Source organism: Megalops cyprinoides, chromosome 11 (genome assembly GCF_013368585.1).
Source record: "Megalops cyprinoides isolate fMegCyp1 chromosome 11, fMegCyp1.pri, whole genome shotgun sequence".
Classification (NCBI taxonomy): Eukaryota; Metazoa; Chordata; class Actinopteri; order Elopiformes; family Megalopidae; genus Megalops; species Megalops cyprinoides.
The window spans coordinates 8,350,414-8,364,821 of NC_050593.1; the positions used below are offsets into that span (position 1 = coordinate 8,350,414).

A 14,408-nucleotide genomic window follows, 5' to 3' on the forward strand; every position below is an offset into this window, starting at 1 on the left:
TGTCCCCCCCCCCCCCCTCCACAGCACACGGCAGCTGGGGATGAGGGCGGAGGCCAGTCCCTGGTGTCACCGGGTTCCTGCCTGGAGGACTTCCGCACCACACCCTTCATTGAGTGCAATGGGGCCAAGGGGACCTGCCACTACTTTGCCAACAAGCACAGCTTCTGGCTGACCTCCATTGAGCAGTCCTTCCAGACCTCGCCAGGCGCCGAGACGCTGAAGGCAGGCCAGCTCCTGTCCCGGATCAGCCGCTGCCAGGTGTGCATGAAGAACCTGTGACCCAAGAGCTGACCCCCACCCCCATCCTGGCTGAGGAACTGTAAAAAAATTACATGCCCCAGGAAGACAATAGGGCCCAAAATAAATGTCTGAGTCTGCAAAAGAAAGGACATTCTCTGGCCTGAATTTACATTTGAGATGGTGCTTCATATTGGTATTCTCTAACTTATTACCTCAGTTACACCGTGCTTCACTGATAAACTCAAGAGCATACAGATCAGCCAAAAATGTCTGCGTTTTATGCACTGCTATGGATTTTTATGTTTTTTTTTACTTTTTATGATTCTTTTCCTCATGTTTTATTCAGAAGTATACACAGCACATACATTTAACTCTTATTTGTCAATTATTTGTTTTATAACAAATAACAATTGTAAATGATGCTATTAACACAGTCTTTCTACAGGTTGTAAATTATACTTGGTTTAGAGGTCTTGAAGTGAGATTGTATAGTGCACTAAAGCTCCACGCCACTCTGTTAGCAGTATGTGAAGCCTGAGTTTCAGTTGGCATGCAGGTATGGTTCAGCTCAAAGAATCACTGTAATATTAGAAGAGCTGAGCAGTTAGTCCCTCTCCATTTGACAAGACATGGCCCATGATGCAGTGCGTCTGAATTTCTCATACTGTGTCCTCACCATGATCAGCATCAACAGCACAGTAATAGCCCCCTGCATTACTTTACCAGTGATCAGTGTCCAGTGAGTAATTTATACTACACATGACACTGCTGGACATTCGAGCGAGAGGATGATTTGATGAGAAGAGTAGAAGAAAGAAGTGCACTTTTTGAGACAGCAGCCTGTGTATCAGTGGTCTGACCACAGCAGATGGTCAGCAGGACCATGCTGATGTGAGCCTATCAGGGAGTGAAAAACATGAGCGCAGCTGTTGAACACACTACGGTGAGTTTGATAAGCAAACACAGAACAATAGCAAGACTCCTCAGTATTATTACAGCAACAAGTTTAAAATTCCTTACATGTTGCAACGTGACTTATCTCGTGAGCTGGGAAGCTAAACATCTACTTTTATAGACTTTTGGTTTTTATTTTGTTTCCTATTTTCAGTGGTTTTCAAGAAGTTTCAAGAATTCTGATATGATTTCAAAGGAGGGTTTTTCCACTTTTACAGCAAAGGACAGCAACTGCACATTTTCTTCGATTTTTTTAATATCATCTCACAAAGCAAGCAAGGTAAATCACAGACTTATCACATTCACTGTGAAGACTATCAAATCAGAGTTAATAGATCACGTAAAATACAGCCAATCTCCAAACGTGCGACACATTCAGTAGACACATTTACACCCATGTACACGTTTACATTTAATATGCTTTGGAGCACACGCATGCATGGCTCACTCAGTGCATTGAAATGATGAACGTTTTGCTGAGAGGAGTGCCTTTCGGCCCAAGGCTGCCTTTTAAAGCACACGAACTGTCCCTGGCAGCTGTTTTGTGTGACGTCAGGTTTTGGGAGGCTTTATTTTCAAAGAACCTAGCGGTCTCCCACAACGAAGGTCAGAGCTGGGTTTTTGAAGTTGTTATTTTCAGCAGTACATTGATGTCTGACTTGTGCATGAAACGCCTGCAGTGTAAGTTAACATACTATGATTAGGAGAGTGTTAAGTTTCATGGTTTGCTGAAGACAATGACAGATAGCCTCTGGTGTGTGTCTCAGTATGCGTCATCAATGCTAAAGTGACATTCCCAGAGACTGAGAACTGATTCCACACAAGTAGTGAAACACTAGCTGTAGAGCCAAAATGAGATTGCATTTCTCCCAAGCTTTTTTTAAGTTGTACAAGATGCACTGAATTACTTTCATTTACTTTGCTCTCACTTCCATGCTTAAGTATTCAACCTTGATAGGTCTGTGACATACAATCAAATAACAATACAAAACTGCTTTTTTACATTGTTTTAATTACTTGTGTACATGTGCTACAAATAAGTGCTTATTTGTACTTTTTATAGGCTATTCTTTTGATGAAATTATGCTGAATAAAAGTCCTGTGGAATTGGATTATGCCTAAATAAAGTGGCCTTTTTGAGGGTGGCCTTTTTGAGTGGATGTGTACTTAATGTGCCTGCTAAGCGTTCATTTGTGTTTTTTGCTCTCACGTTTACACATTTTGCACACCTTTGTGGTCATTGTTTAGTATGCATTGACCATCTTGAGCAAACCTCAAATTCAAGCTCATATGAAAAACAGTCGGGGATCACTAGTCTGCTGTAGCACAGGACACGTACCTTTCAGCCTGGAAATGGTCACCCTGTTTCAGTTTGGCCGATGATGTCATAACACTTCAGCCTTGAGCACTATCCAGCCTTGACAGGATGGCCTGGACCCATTGTCCAATCAGCTCAATTTCATTCTCTTCTGCCTTTTTCCACCCTTGTGGCAGTGATAGACAGGACAAAAGCCTATCAGACACATCACATGAAATATAGGGATGGCATGCAAAGGCCCAATGTTAATGGCATCTCTTTCCGGAGATGCTTTCATCCACTAGAGCTAGGGATTTACCAGGGGATTTGCACTAAGGCACTACTGCTGGCCCCAGAGCAGTGGTGGGCACCGACGGGTAACATGCATCCCAAAGAGGTCTCTCACACGGACACACACAACAGTGCTAAACAAAAATACATATTTGGCTTCACAGTCAGCAACATGCATTTATAATTTTGAAAAAAAATAAGCCATTTGACATTCAACATTTCAAACTGAAAAATCTTTATTCTTTCATTTAGAGTTAGTGCGAAAATAGCTATTAAAAATATACACCTTAAATAGTTTTACACATATTTTACAATACTGTTCAGACGAAGTACACGTAAATAAATCACAGTTAAAAAAAGAGCAGCAAACAATTACAAAACTCTTGCCTCATTGTTGAAGACAAAGTAGAGCACGATTATTACTATATGTCTCATTCATAAAATCATGTTTCCTAAAAATTGTGACATTTGATGATTCGGAATATTCACCAACAATGGCAGGCACTGGCATTAATGGCAATTCAAGACCCACAGTGATTCCCCCAACCCAAGCCTGATTGAACAGTCGTGTGAAACTTCCCATTTCTGTGACTGCTTCTGTGAGACAGGAACATTAACAACCAGAAGTGCAAAAGACTATTACAAAACATATGTGCCGTCTGAAACTCGCGTGTAGGTGTGGAACTATAGTGCAAATCGGAACTGTGGTCATCATTGAGCACACTTCAAGTTTAACAAACCGTTACGTGCATGGCTTTTTTCCACACACTGTCATTTCTATGATTGTCATTTATAATGCAAAGGGCTGTATGTGTATGTTTCTATGTAATCCACACACAGGCAATGGAATCTCCAGGACAGAAACACAAAGAGTACAAGGCACACTGACACCCCCTCCCCACCCCAGAGCGTCCACAGCACGCGGCTTAAGAGCAGCACCCTGCTTTAGTCCTTTTGGCGCTGTGGCATTCCTCCAGGTCGACGGTGGGCGAGTCGTTTCCAGACCGCTTCTTCAAGATGGAGGGCAGCACCATGTCGAACAGCGTCTCGAACAGCAGGTCCACATTGTAGCCCGTCTTGGCGCTGGTCTCAAAGCACATCTTCTCCGCTGGCAGGCTGGTCCGCTCGTCCAGCATCTTGTAGCGCAGGATGCGGCCGTACAGTGCTATGGCGTCCTCGCGGTGCACCTGCCGGCGGGCCACAGGGGAGGGAGGCGGATGTGCAGGGCGCTCCGCCTTCTCCCCCTCCCCCCCTTCCTCCTCCCCTTCCTCCTCCTTCAGCCCCGCCTCCGGATCGGTGAGGTCAGCCTTGTTGCCCACCACGGCGAAGATGCAGTCGCTGTTGGCCGTGTCTGTCAGAGACAGGAAGCGGTCCTCCAGCTCCGCCAGGCTCTGCCAGTTGGTGACGTCATAGGTGAGGATGATGGCGGCCGCGCCCCGGCAGTACATGGAACCCAGGCCATGAAATTGCTCCCGACCTGAGAGGGGTACGAGCACAGGGACATGGTTACAGAGACACAGATACACACACACACAGGGATGCACACAGGCACAAGGAACTGCACACACAGACATGCACAGGCACGCACTCCTGTCTGTGCCGTCAAACTCCTTCAACTAATCCAGAATGCAGCAGCACAACTTGTCTACAATCTCCCTAAACATAGTCAAGTTACACCCCCCTCACCTCACTTCATTGGCTTCCTGTTATCACTCGTATCAAGTTCAAAACCTTAGTGCTGGCATACAGGACAGTGATTAGGCAGCCCCCTCTTACTTACAATTGGTCTTTAAACCGTATGTTCCCCCAAGATCACCACGCTCTGCAATCATGGGGCAACTGACTGTCCCTTCTCTATGGGGTCATTCCTCTGAGACACAATCCCTGCCTGAGCTGTCCCTCAGAGGTGAGGTGAATTCTCCACAGGGGTCAGGATAGTGGAATCACTAGCCATATTCCGAGACCCACCTCTTCAGACAGCATCTCATTTCCATCTCAGTCACCACCCCCTAACACCTGCTACTTGTATTACTTGCCAGTTGTCTTACGTGTAGTATCACAATGTGTTGGATCTCGTGACTGGGATGTACGGTAGTGTGTGTACTTGGCTTCCCTTAGTTTCAAGGCTGTCTAGTCAGGTTGCATCAGCACCATCACAAACCCGAACAGTGTTCATAACCCACTCACAGAGACCATCAGAGCAACAATCAGCAAAAACTTGGCTCCTCCTGTCTCGTCAGGTTGCAAGTCAGCTTGTGGTAGGGCTTGAATAGTGTTATGCTCACACTCACTGGTCTGGGAGTGTTGTTTGCCTGGTCTGACACTGTTGCTCATTCAACTTAAATGGATACACTTCTGTTGTTTTGCGATGGAAGTCACTCTGGATAAGAGTGTCTGCTAAATGAATGTAATAGAATTCACAAATTTATGGAACTGCACACACAGACCCATGTGATCAAAGAGGAAACAGCACTCAATATCAAACAAACACACACAAACACACAAGCACATGCATAGTCCAAACAGTCCAATAATGTGCACACAGACAAGCAAAGATGCAAACGCAGACATGCACAAACCAATGTACAGAGAAAGGAGAGGACACAGACAGACAACATGCACAAAGGCATGCAAAGACAAAAACAATCAGGCGGAGAGACAGAGAGAGAGGAGGGGGATCTCAGGCAGGGAGAGCACAGTGCTGCTTTGTTCAAAAAATATGCAGCAGCTTTCAGTACAGTAGCCACCACTGTTCCCATTTCAGCTGCCACATGTTTGGCTTCTTTGCAATCAACATTGTAATATTTTAATGGCTAAAAAAGTCTGAAAAAAGTTGTATAATCTATACATAAAAATAAACCTAAAGTTGTAACGGGTAATGACGAAACTACTGTTCTATGAATTTTGGGAGGGAGTAGTTAAAAAGAGACGACTTCTTGGTTTTGGGAAGATTCCAACAGGGTCAATCCTACCGAAGAAGAATGGTCTTCTACACACTATCAGGCAAAAGATCCTAAACAGGAAATGACATTTTGCTTTGAAAAGCTTTTAAGCCATAGTATGTCTGTGTCAATATAAATGCAATCCACTATTATTATGCTATTATTTTACTACTTTTACCACAGTACTGTAAAATGTATATTGTTGTTATTACTGTCTAAAAAATTACCATATTTGAATTATATAATTATATACAATTATGTAAAATGGTTATATATTATTGTCTGCTGTGTACTCTACTTCCATAGCCCTTCAGCTAAAGGGTAAAGTGTACCCAGCTGCACAACCATTTGACTGAGTGACTCCATACAAACTCCATACAAAAATGTACAAACACTGAATATATTGACACTATCCTTCTATCTCACTGCCAGCTAAAAGGAACTGTCACTGGAGAAGGGGCAGATTTTCACATGGAGAACTTTGAACACTGTGAAGCTCTGTGAAGCCTTCAATCAGTGCCTCTCCCTAACTCTGACAGACGAAAACATGCATGCAAGTGTTGAACTGTTTTAACTCTTCAGCATGAGCTGGGTGGTCACTGAAATTAAGGTAAACTATCCTGCAAGATATGGAAAAAAGAACACCAGCTTATATTTGTCACAAAGTTAAGGACAGGCAGCACAGAATTTAAATGTAATTTGCCCAGTGTGTTTGGCTATCTTACACTATGGGATGGCACACACACTTATCTGACGTCAGTGCTGTGGTGTGTGTGCATGTGCGTTTAAATTGGTGGGATACACTCTGAATGTTAACTTGGCAAAGTTGTCTCACTAAGTAAAACTGCAATTAATGCAATTAGCAGGGAACAGAGAAGGCTTTAATCCACCACTGAAGCGCTGCAAGATCTTTTCTTAGAATTAAACATCACACAAACCTAGTGTGATAGTCAGCTGAGCTGTCCACTGCTGTGAGAAGGTGTAATCTGAGGTTCAACTCCCCAAGTGCTACACAGGATAGACACAATGAATATAAAACTTCAGGAGAATAATTTGATCATTTTCTACATTCCTCTTATGTCCTGAGTACTTATGCGGAGAGAACAGCAAAAGCCCGTCTTCAACTATAGCCTAAATGGCGTCCACATCAAAATTACAAACAGGAAGTAACTTAGGTCTACGCCATGCCACTCTGTTAAAGTTAGTCACGCATTTAACTTCTCTGCTGCTCTCAGCTTCCTGTGCAGTCCGCTCTCTCTTGGCTTTGGCCCTGCGCAAAAGACTGGGGCCTGCTTTCTGCCGCCGGCAGCTCCGAAATTAACTCAGTCAACTGATTTTTGACTCAGACACGAGTGTAATGCATCCCAGATGATCGCTCTTTGGACTACCCCGAAGAAACTAAAGGCATTATTAAAAACCGAATTCGAGAAATACACTGCACGTTTTGTTAAAAATCTTTCGCCGTTCTCTCTCGCTAAATGCCGTCCAGCGACGTCAGAAAGAAATGGGATTATCCTTCGCCTAAATCTACCGTAGAAGAACACTTTTTTCTGTACTTTCCCGCAGGAAGAGACTTGTGGATTTCACAGAGAGAAACCAGGCTGTTTGCGCAATGTTGGAATCGATACCGGCACTGACATAATTATATTTAAGATGAACAAGCAGATGAAAACTCCAGAAAACCAAAATGACACAAGAAAGATGCAACATGAAGATCAATGGATCTATAGTACACCTACGAACAGGAAAAATGTAACTTAAAAATAATGCCTACTTTACACCGCCATATAAATTACATTTCTGTAAAATCAATGATTAGACTTAAAACAGTAAACAGTTTATCAAACCTTTTTTGTCCAAATCTATAGAGTGTGTGTGACCTTAGCTGCTCTGACGTTTTTTTTTTTTTTAATTTTTCAAAATATTTCACCCTACTGATTTAATAAAGAGCTAGTCCTGTGATTGTGAACTCATTTTCCACAGTGGCCCAAGCACTGGCACCAACATATACTACTCCTTTGAAAATGGAAACCACCATGAACCTGCAAATAAGGTTACCTTTACCTTTCCCCTGCATTTGATCAGTGCGTTTCACTCTTTTAGAGACTATATTGCAGCGTGAGACTCAGGACCAATACGCTAGGCTAAGGATTTAAATAAGATTTGAATACCTATCATAGTTTTCAAACTGAATCAGAAACGCTATCCAACGGGTTGCTGCGATAAAGCCATTACTAATCCCATCGACATTTAGTGGGTCAGCCCACATTAACATGCTTACATGCTCACTATGCGTACATGTCTGACTGATTACGTTTCAATGCACATGACAACTTCTCAAGAGGCAGCTCTGGCTCGTCATACTGTGTCAAGGCAGGCATATCCTTTAGCTACAGATGCTTCCATGTTTGACATGATTACCTAGTGCCACACAAACACAGAGAGTACTTTCTGGACATAAGTACCCGGGGATGATATTGTAGTGTTGGGCTCGGGGACAGGAATCTTACAGCCTCCTGGAGTATCCGGTCACTGCGCAGACCAAAACGAGGTGGACACAGGGACAGGTCAGACATCAGACCTCTGCGTAATTCAATTACTCTAAACACCCCTGACAAAACCGCCAGCTTTGGCTTTTTCTGCCAAATTTGTTTGTCAAAATAGTCAGTGATTTCGCACTGCCCTGCAGCACTGAGAGGCCAGCTGGCATTCTGGATTTTCATCTTCAAAAATTGCTTCACTTTAACAAAAGCATTTTGTGTTAGGACAAGACGTACTTGCTTTTCAACAGGAAGTCATACTTTGTGGAGTCAGTTTTTAAAAAGTCAAGCTTCCTAAGTGACTAGTTTGTTGCAAGTTATCACATGGCATTTTCAAAACTAAAGTTGGTGAGTATGGCTTTTATTTCGGACCGGTAGGTTATGGAGATAATGGTTTGATAATGATTATGTCTTTTGGTTCTTTGTTTTGCAGATATCGTTACATTAGCCTACAGTTTTGAAATCGAACGGGCAACCCTACACGTCTAGCACGAACACGCAAGGCCTTTGGGATTACGGGCAGGTTATCATGTTTAAATGGGGCCATTACAATCTACATACCATAAAGACTGAACAAGCACAAATAAAATGACATCTTGTTAAATATTTCCAGGTCTGCTTTTCATGACCAAAAGTATTATAGGCTTTTTAGGTTATTAAATAACAAGTCCTGGTTATCTAATAACTCTCAACATCAGAAAAAAAAAACTTGAATTATACTATAATAATCTTACGAAATCGTGGTTTGTCACACTAACAAACGCGTTGGCAAAATCGTTTGTAACAAATGGGTTTCAAACTGCACTTTCAAACTGGCCAAAGTACAGTTAAGTGAATAGGATTGAGGTCATTGTAGGTACAGTTCAGGGTAGCAAACACTTCACAATTCCTGTTTGCAAACAAAAAAATCAAGACAAGCTGTCTTTTATGGTCATGTGTCGATCGGCCTTGTAAACACTACCTCCCAGAGATATAGCTAACAAATCCAGCTTTCGCGGTTATTATTGTAGGATACTATATATTGTTTGTATTCGAATTATTTGTATTTTGTAGTTTATTGAACAACAACGGTTACTCGCACATCTAGTGACTTTAAGAAAACGGTGCGACAATGCAAGGCGCCTGAATACAAAATATAGCCCACTTTTATTGCGTGCCAACCAATGTGACAAGCGCCCTTACCTTCCAGTTCACAGCTTCAAATGTTATTTATTAATTGACTAATTTTTAAAACATTTTGAACACCTAAATCGCACACATCTATATATTTACTTCCTGAAATTATGAGGATTTAAGAGCCACTCGAAAAACAATCCTCCCCTGAAAGGCCAGCAAAGACACAAATGGTTCCTGTTAATGTAAAGCAAGATAGTTATAGGATAGCAGCTGAAATAGTTCCCGAATATTTTGCTACCTGCGGTGTCCCAGATGGAGATGTTGTACGGTCCCCACTGTTTCAAGAAGAACGCTCCTCCAACAGTGCTGATAGTCTCTTTAAATTTCCTTTCCATGTACCTGTGGAGCAGTGAGGTTTTTCCAACGTTCATGTCGCCTAGGATGACCAGTTTAACGTCCGGCTTTTTCATTTTGGCATATTCCGGCATGGCCTTCCTGAAGTGGCGGTCACCCTCAGCTGTGAAGTGGCAACGATATCAATACCCTACTTGCTTTCATTTAAATACTTGTTTTTCTAAACTGATAGCCAGCTAATTACTGGTCAAAACTTTGGAACGCTACAAAACATGGCTGGCGATTGTCTACCCCGGCAGGCTAATACACAAAACAGAAACTAGATCGCTAATTCTATATGGAAACTGAAAAAGAACCGGTTGTTTAAGTTAAGTACTTCATCTACCGCGACAAGAGCATGTACGAACTTTACAGAACGAACTCCATGGCGCACTGCGGTTTGTTGGAAGTGAGCTCTGAAATTGCTGACGAAACCGGAAGCTGAAAGACGGGCAAAGTGTACCAGCTAGGGTAAGTAACGGTGTTAGCCCTTGGCGGCTTAATTTGGACAAGATCCGTAGCAACTAATAGCTTTAATCACAAGGTGTATTTTGTGGCGTGTCACTAAATATTTGTTCGAATCTTGGATTGCAGTAAACCCTTGTAAAAGTCAACAGGACTGGTCACCTTTAAGGGAAATTAACTGTACTACTGAAGCCCTCCAAGAGAGAAAGGCAAGATTTGTAAGCTTTCCTCTTTCTTGGTCTCCACTGTGCGTATCACAATCCAAATAAATTAAGGTTATGTCCTTGTTCCCAGTGTGCGCCCGTTTGTGTGTCCAGCTGCGATGGATTGGCCTCGTGTTGCGCTACATGGTAGATGGAGCAATTACGACGGTTCGTGCCAGCCTGTCAATACATCAAATTGACTGTAAGATTTTTTTAAAGTTACCTCATATATTTGTCACACTGGGGTTGAACATAGGCAACAATAATAGGCGTATTTCAGTTCATCCGTAGTTTTTGAGATGTGGTTAGTTTAAGTAGTCTTGCAGTTTTACATTTACATTTATTCATTTGGCAGACGCTTTTATCCAAAGCGACTTACATAGGTTACAGTTCTTTACAATGTTATCCATTTATACAGCTGGATATTTACTGAGGCACCAGCAGTGTCCCAGTGGGCATTGAACCGGCAACCTTTCGGTTACGAGTCCTGCTCCTTAACCAGTATGCTACACTGCCGCCCCGGTTTCTGCAATATTGGAATTTTTTATCTGAAGTTACACAAGATCCTGTCAGAAACTTGAAGTCATATTAAACTTCTTGATATCCTCCCCTGAATCATTTCGGACCATAAAGGTTTATTAAAAGTGTAGTTATTTTTAACTGAGAAAATTTCAAAGATGTGACCATTTTTAAAAGCACTATCACGGATTTTTTTTCAAATTTTGGTATGATATTCTACACACTCTGATCACAGCAAATTCCGGAGTACTGTACAGTAAATCACACTGCATCCCTGAGAGCCTGTTGTGTTGCAGTATTAACGTGCACCAGGAGTGAACCTTTACCCGTGTCCTCTTCAAAAACATGAGGGTTTCACTGTGAGCAGTGTTGGGGAAGCTACTTTGAAAGCATAGCTTTGCAAGCTATCAATTACTTCACACTGGAACCCTAGGGAGAAATCTAGTTTGGTTAACTAAGGCCACTTAGAAAAAGTAGTTCAAACTACTTTGTGAAAAAAATACCAAATTGACAATGTACATGTGATATGACATTATAACAAAATATAGTACAAAAAAGTCACATACCAGCAAAAAATGCCACTCAGTTGAGTTTATTGCAAAATGTTCCCACTTGTGAACAGGTCATACATAAACCAAAAAATAAAATGTCCCACTTTTCATGGGAAAGTGCAAGGGTTGTCAGCTTTTCATGACCCAAAATTGTTTGTAGTTTCAGTAGTTAATTACACAAAAATGGCAAAAAAAAGTAATTTAACTACACTAATTTAACTACACTATGCAAATATGAATGTAGTTGAACTACCTCTGAAAGATTATATCTATCTTGTTGAACTGAGTGGGGGTGGGGGTTTTGGTGAACAATACTGACACACTCTTTTAAAGCCTCTGGACAGGTCAAGTCCTGCATTTCAGAAGGATGTGGGGGAGACTGCAAAGCAATCATCATGAAGCCCAGGGAGTTTTGTGTTATTTCTTCCAGTCTTCTCTGTGTTGTCATCAGTGTTGCTCTGTTAAATCTCTGCAGTTCCCTTTTCAGATTAAATGGCGAAAGAGTGTAACTAACATACAATGATGTCATTCCTCGTTTTGTGCAATTTCTTGTACCCAAAAATTTATTGTCAGGCATTTTTGTCCTCAGGCATGTGTCTTCTGTGTGGTGTTTGTATGTCACTTGATTGTGTTCAGTCCCATGAGGTCCCCTATGGCTGTCATGATTTCAGGAAGTCTGGTCATTTGTCACACATGACCAGTTTCTGTTTAAGGTTGTGTGGTGATTAATTCCTCACCATATTAGGACATTTGCTATACCCACAATTTCAAAACCACTCACACTTCTCAAATTTTATGCAAATGCTAAAGCCATTAATAAAGTCATGATGTAACATTAGCCTGTGAATGACATTACAGCAGTTAAGTGTTCCTGTTAGTGGCTTGCTTTCATTCTCTCATTCACTCCTGTTCTGTGGTTTATTGATTATGCCTGAATACACTGCCTGTAAAGCTTTCTCTCTTCAAGGAGGCCTGTTATAACTGCACTGATTCTGTGCAGCACAAATGAAGAATGTGATTAATGTCTAGTCTGAGCCACAGCACAAAGTAAATGTATCAGGATTAATCTGGGATTAGAGGCCCAGACTGTGGCATCAATGATGCTCCATGATTTCCTGCATCTGCAATCCTGCATCCTTTGGCATATTCGCCAATGGAGGAAGGAGGGAACCTCTAGATTTTCAAAACCTCATGGTTTAAAATATAGACATAACTGCACACATTCTTATGTAAATTATACATCAGAATTCCCTGCCTATTTGGAAGTGGACTGGGATGTTAGTTACACAAGACTATCAGTCAAAAATCATAGGAATAATGGGACTGATGGCTATCTGATACAGTTACCTATAGTTAAAGTGGAATCTGGTGACGCATTATGATGAGTACAACAGAGTCAGTGGCTCTGACTGAAGTCACCACTAGATGGCACTGCAACACTCGAAATTACATATCCAGTTCATGGTTCATCACAGCAGTCTCACACCAGGAGGTTCAGCTGTACTGGCATAAAGGTCACACGTACTGCCCAGACTGCCACGTGCATGGAATAATATTGAAAGCCAGCAGCAGAATGTATTGTTTTGGTTTGGATATTAGACTATGACCAAGTGGGTGTAGGTTCAAGTCCTAGATGGCCACAGTTGCTGAGTGTTTTTTCCCTTTTTTTTAAGTGTAATACGTGCAAGAGTACTCTCTAATCACTGTATTGTTTTAAAACCACAAAAGTCACAGGTCTCTCTGGCTATAGGTCTGTAGAGTGCATTTTCAACAACTTCTCCCAAAGGGTTTTAGACCATGCTGTGTGCGCAGTGGCCATTTTCACAGCACACTGTCTTAATGGGTTACCTTGGTAATGGCCTGATGCTGACAGTTGCCATGGTGAACCGGAAACTTGACTTCAACACCAGACTGTGGGGTATCAAAACCCAGCTGCCAACATGGTCTGAAAGCTGGCTGATGTGGAGGCTAGCTTAAATGAACAAAGTGAAACTTAAAAACTTCATTTTCAGAGCAGAACTGCTGCTCACCTTGGTGTTGATAGTCATTCAGATAAAATTTGTCTGTGACAGATAAATGTTATAATTAAAAATAGTACGAAAATTTAATTTAAAAAACCTGCATAAACTTTACACAAACTATTGCAGACATGACCCTGCCTGTGGCAGTGCATCATGGGAAAGTTGTTGGGGTCTGAGGCCAGAAGGCTGAATGGGACAGGTGCATACCTGAAACCCACAACCACAAGAACAAGATGACCCCTTTACATGGGAAACAGAGATGGTAGCTTGCAGAGTATTAATTTCTTTCTTTTTAATTGTGCTCCAGATACTTCTGTGTTTTCTGAAAGATAATAATTTTGTAATCAATTGTAAAAAGAAATGTACAGTTTGCACACAGAGCACACTTTTTTCCCAATTGTTTTAAAGTAATTTCAGACTTCTAGGAGCCTTGCGACATTGCAGAATCCTTTTTGAATTCAAGATGCTCTCCTATTTTCCAGAACCAACCCTGAGTTCTAGAAGCCTTTCAGAGTTCTAACACTCTTGGGTGTTCTATATCCCTCATGTATTTCTGAAGTATGGTCTGCAATGATGAAATATGTTACCACTACATTAATGATTCCATTGCACACAATACGAAAAGCACACATTAACCAAATGGATGTACTTTTGACAGAAGTAGATCATTATGGAGAGCGCATTTGAATGTTACGAAGAGCGATAAATATAGCTGCAACCAGCAATGACCTGTGGCCAGCAATTGTAACTGGTGTTGTCACTGTGATTAATGAAACATTGCTGTTCTAATGGTATATATAAGCGTATTTTGTTCATTTTACAAGACTTTTTTAAAATAAAGTCTTCTCAAAATGTAATATGCACTATGTGGCCAAT

At 41.7% G+C, this 14,408-nt stretch overlaps 2 protein-coding genes across 3 annotated transcripts in view; one reads left to right on the forward strand and one right to left on the reverse strand.

Annotated features, from left to right (window-relative positions):
• LOC118785933 (collagen alpha-2(IV) chain-like) overlaps positions 1–2,248 on the forward strand; it is a 68,353-nt gene extending 66,105 nt beyond the window's left edge. For both annotated transcript variants that reach the window (XM_036540882.1, XM_036540883.1), the window contains one exon: positions 25–2,248. In XM_036540882.1, coding sequence (XP_036396775.1) covers positions 25–279 — 255 coding nt within the window. In that variant the 3' untranslated portion in view covers positions 280–2,248. The remainder of the gene's footprint in view (positions 1–24) is intronic.
• A 1,303-nt stretch (positions 2,249–3,551) lies between these two features.
• On the reverse strand, positions 3,552–10,181 carry LOC118786080 (ras-related protein Rab-20-like). Its single transcript, XM_036541117.1, has 2 exons — positions 9,679–10,181; positions 3,552–4,259 (listed from the first exon to the last, which is right to left on the reverse strand). Exons 1-2 carry the CDS (start codon positions 9,866–9,868, stop codon positions 3,709–3,711), a joined length of 741 nt encoding a protein of 246 aa, XP_036397010.1. The 5' UTR covers positions 9,869–10,181; the 3' UTR covers positions 3,552–3,708.
• Positions 10,182–14,408: the final 4,227 nt, after the last annotated feature.

Excerpts from the sequence above, each read along its gene's own strand:
- LOC118786080 (XM_036541117.1), bottom strand. The coding sequence starts at position 9,868 with ATGCCGGAATATGCCAAAATGAAAAAGCCGGACGTTAAACTGGTCATC. Across the intron at positions 4,260-9,678 it reads CTCCATCTGGGACACCGCAG|GTCGGGAGCAATTTCATGGC; the intron begins GTAGCAAAATAT and ends TACCCCTCTCAG.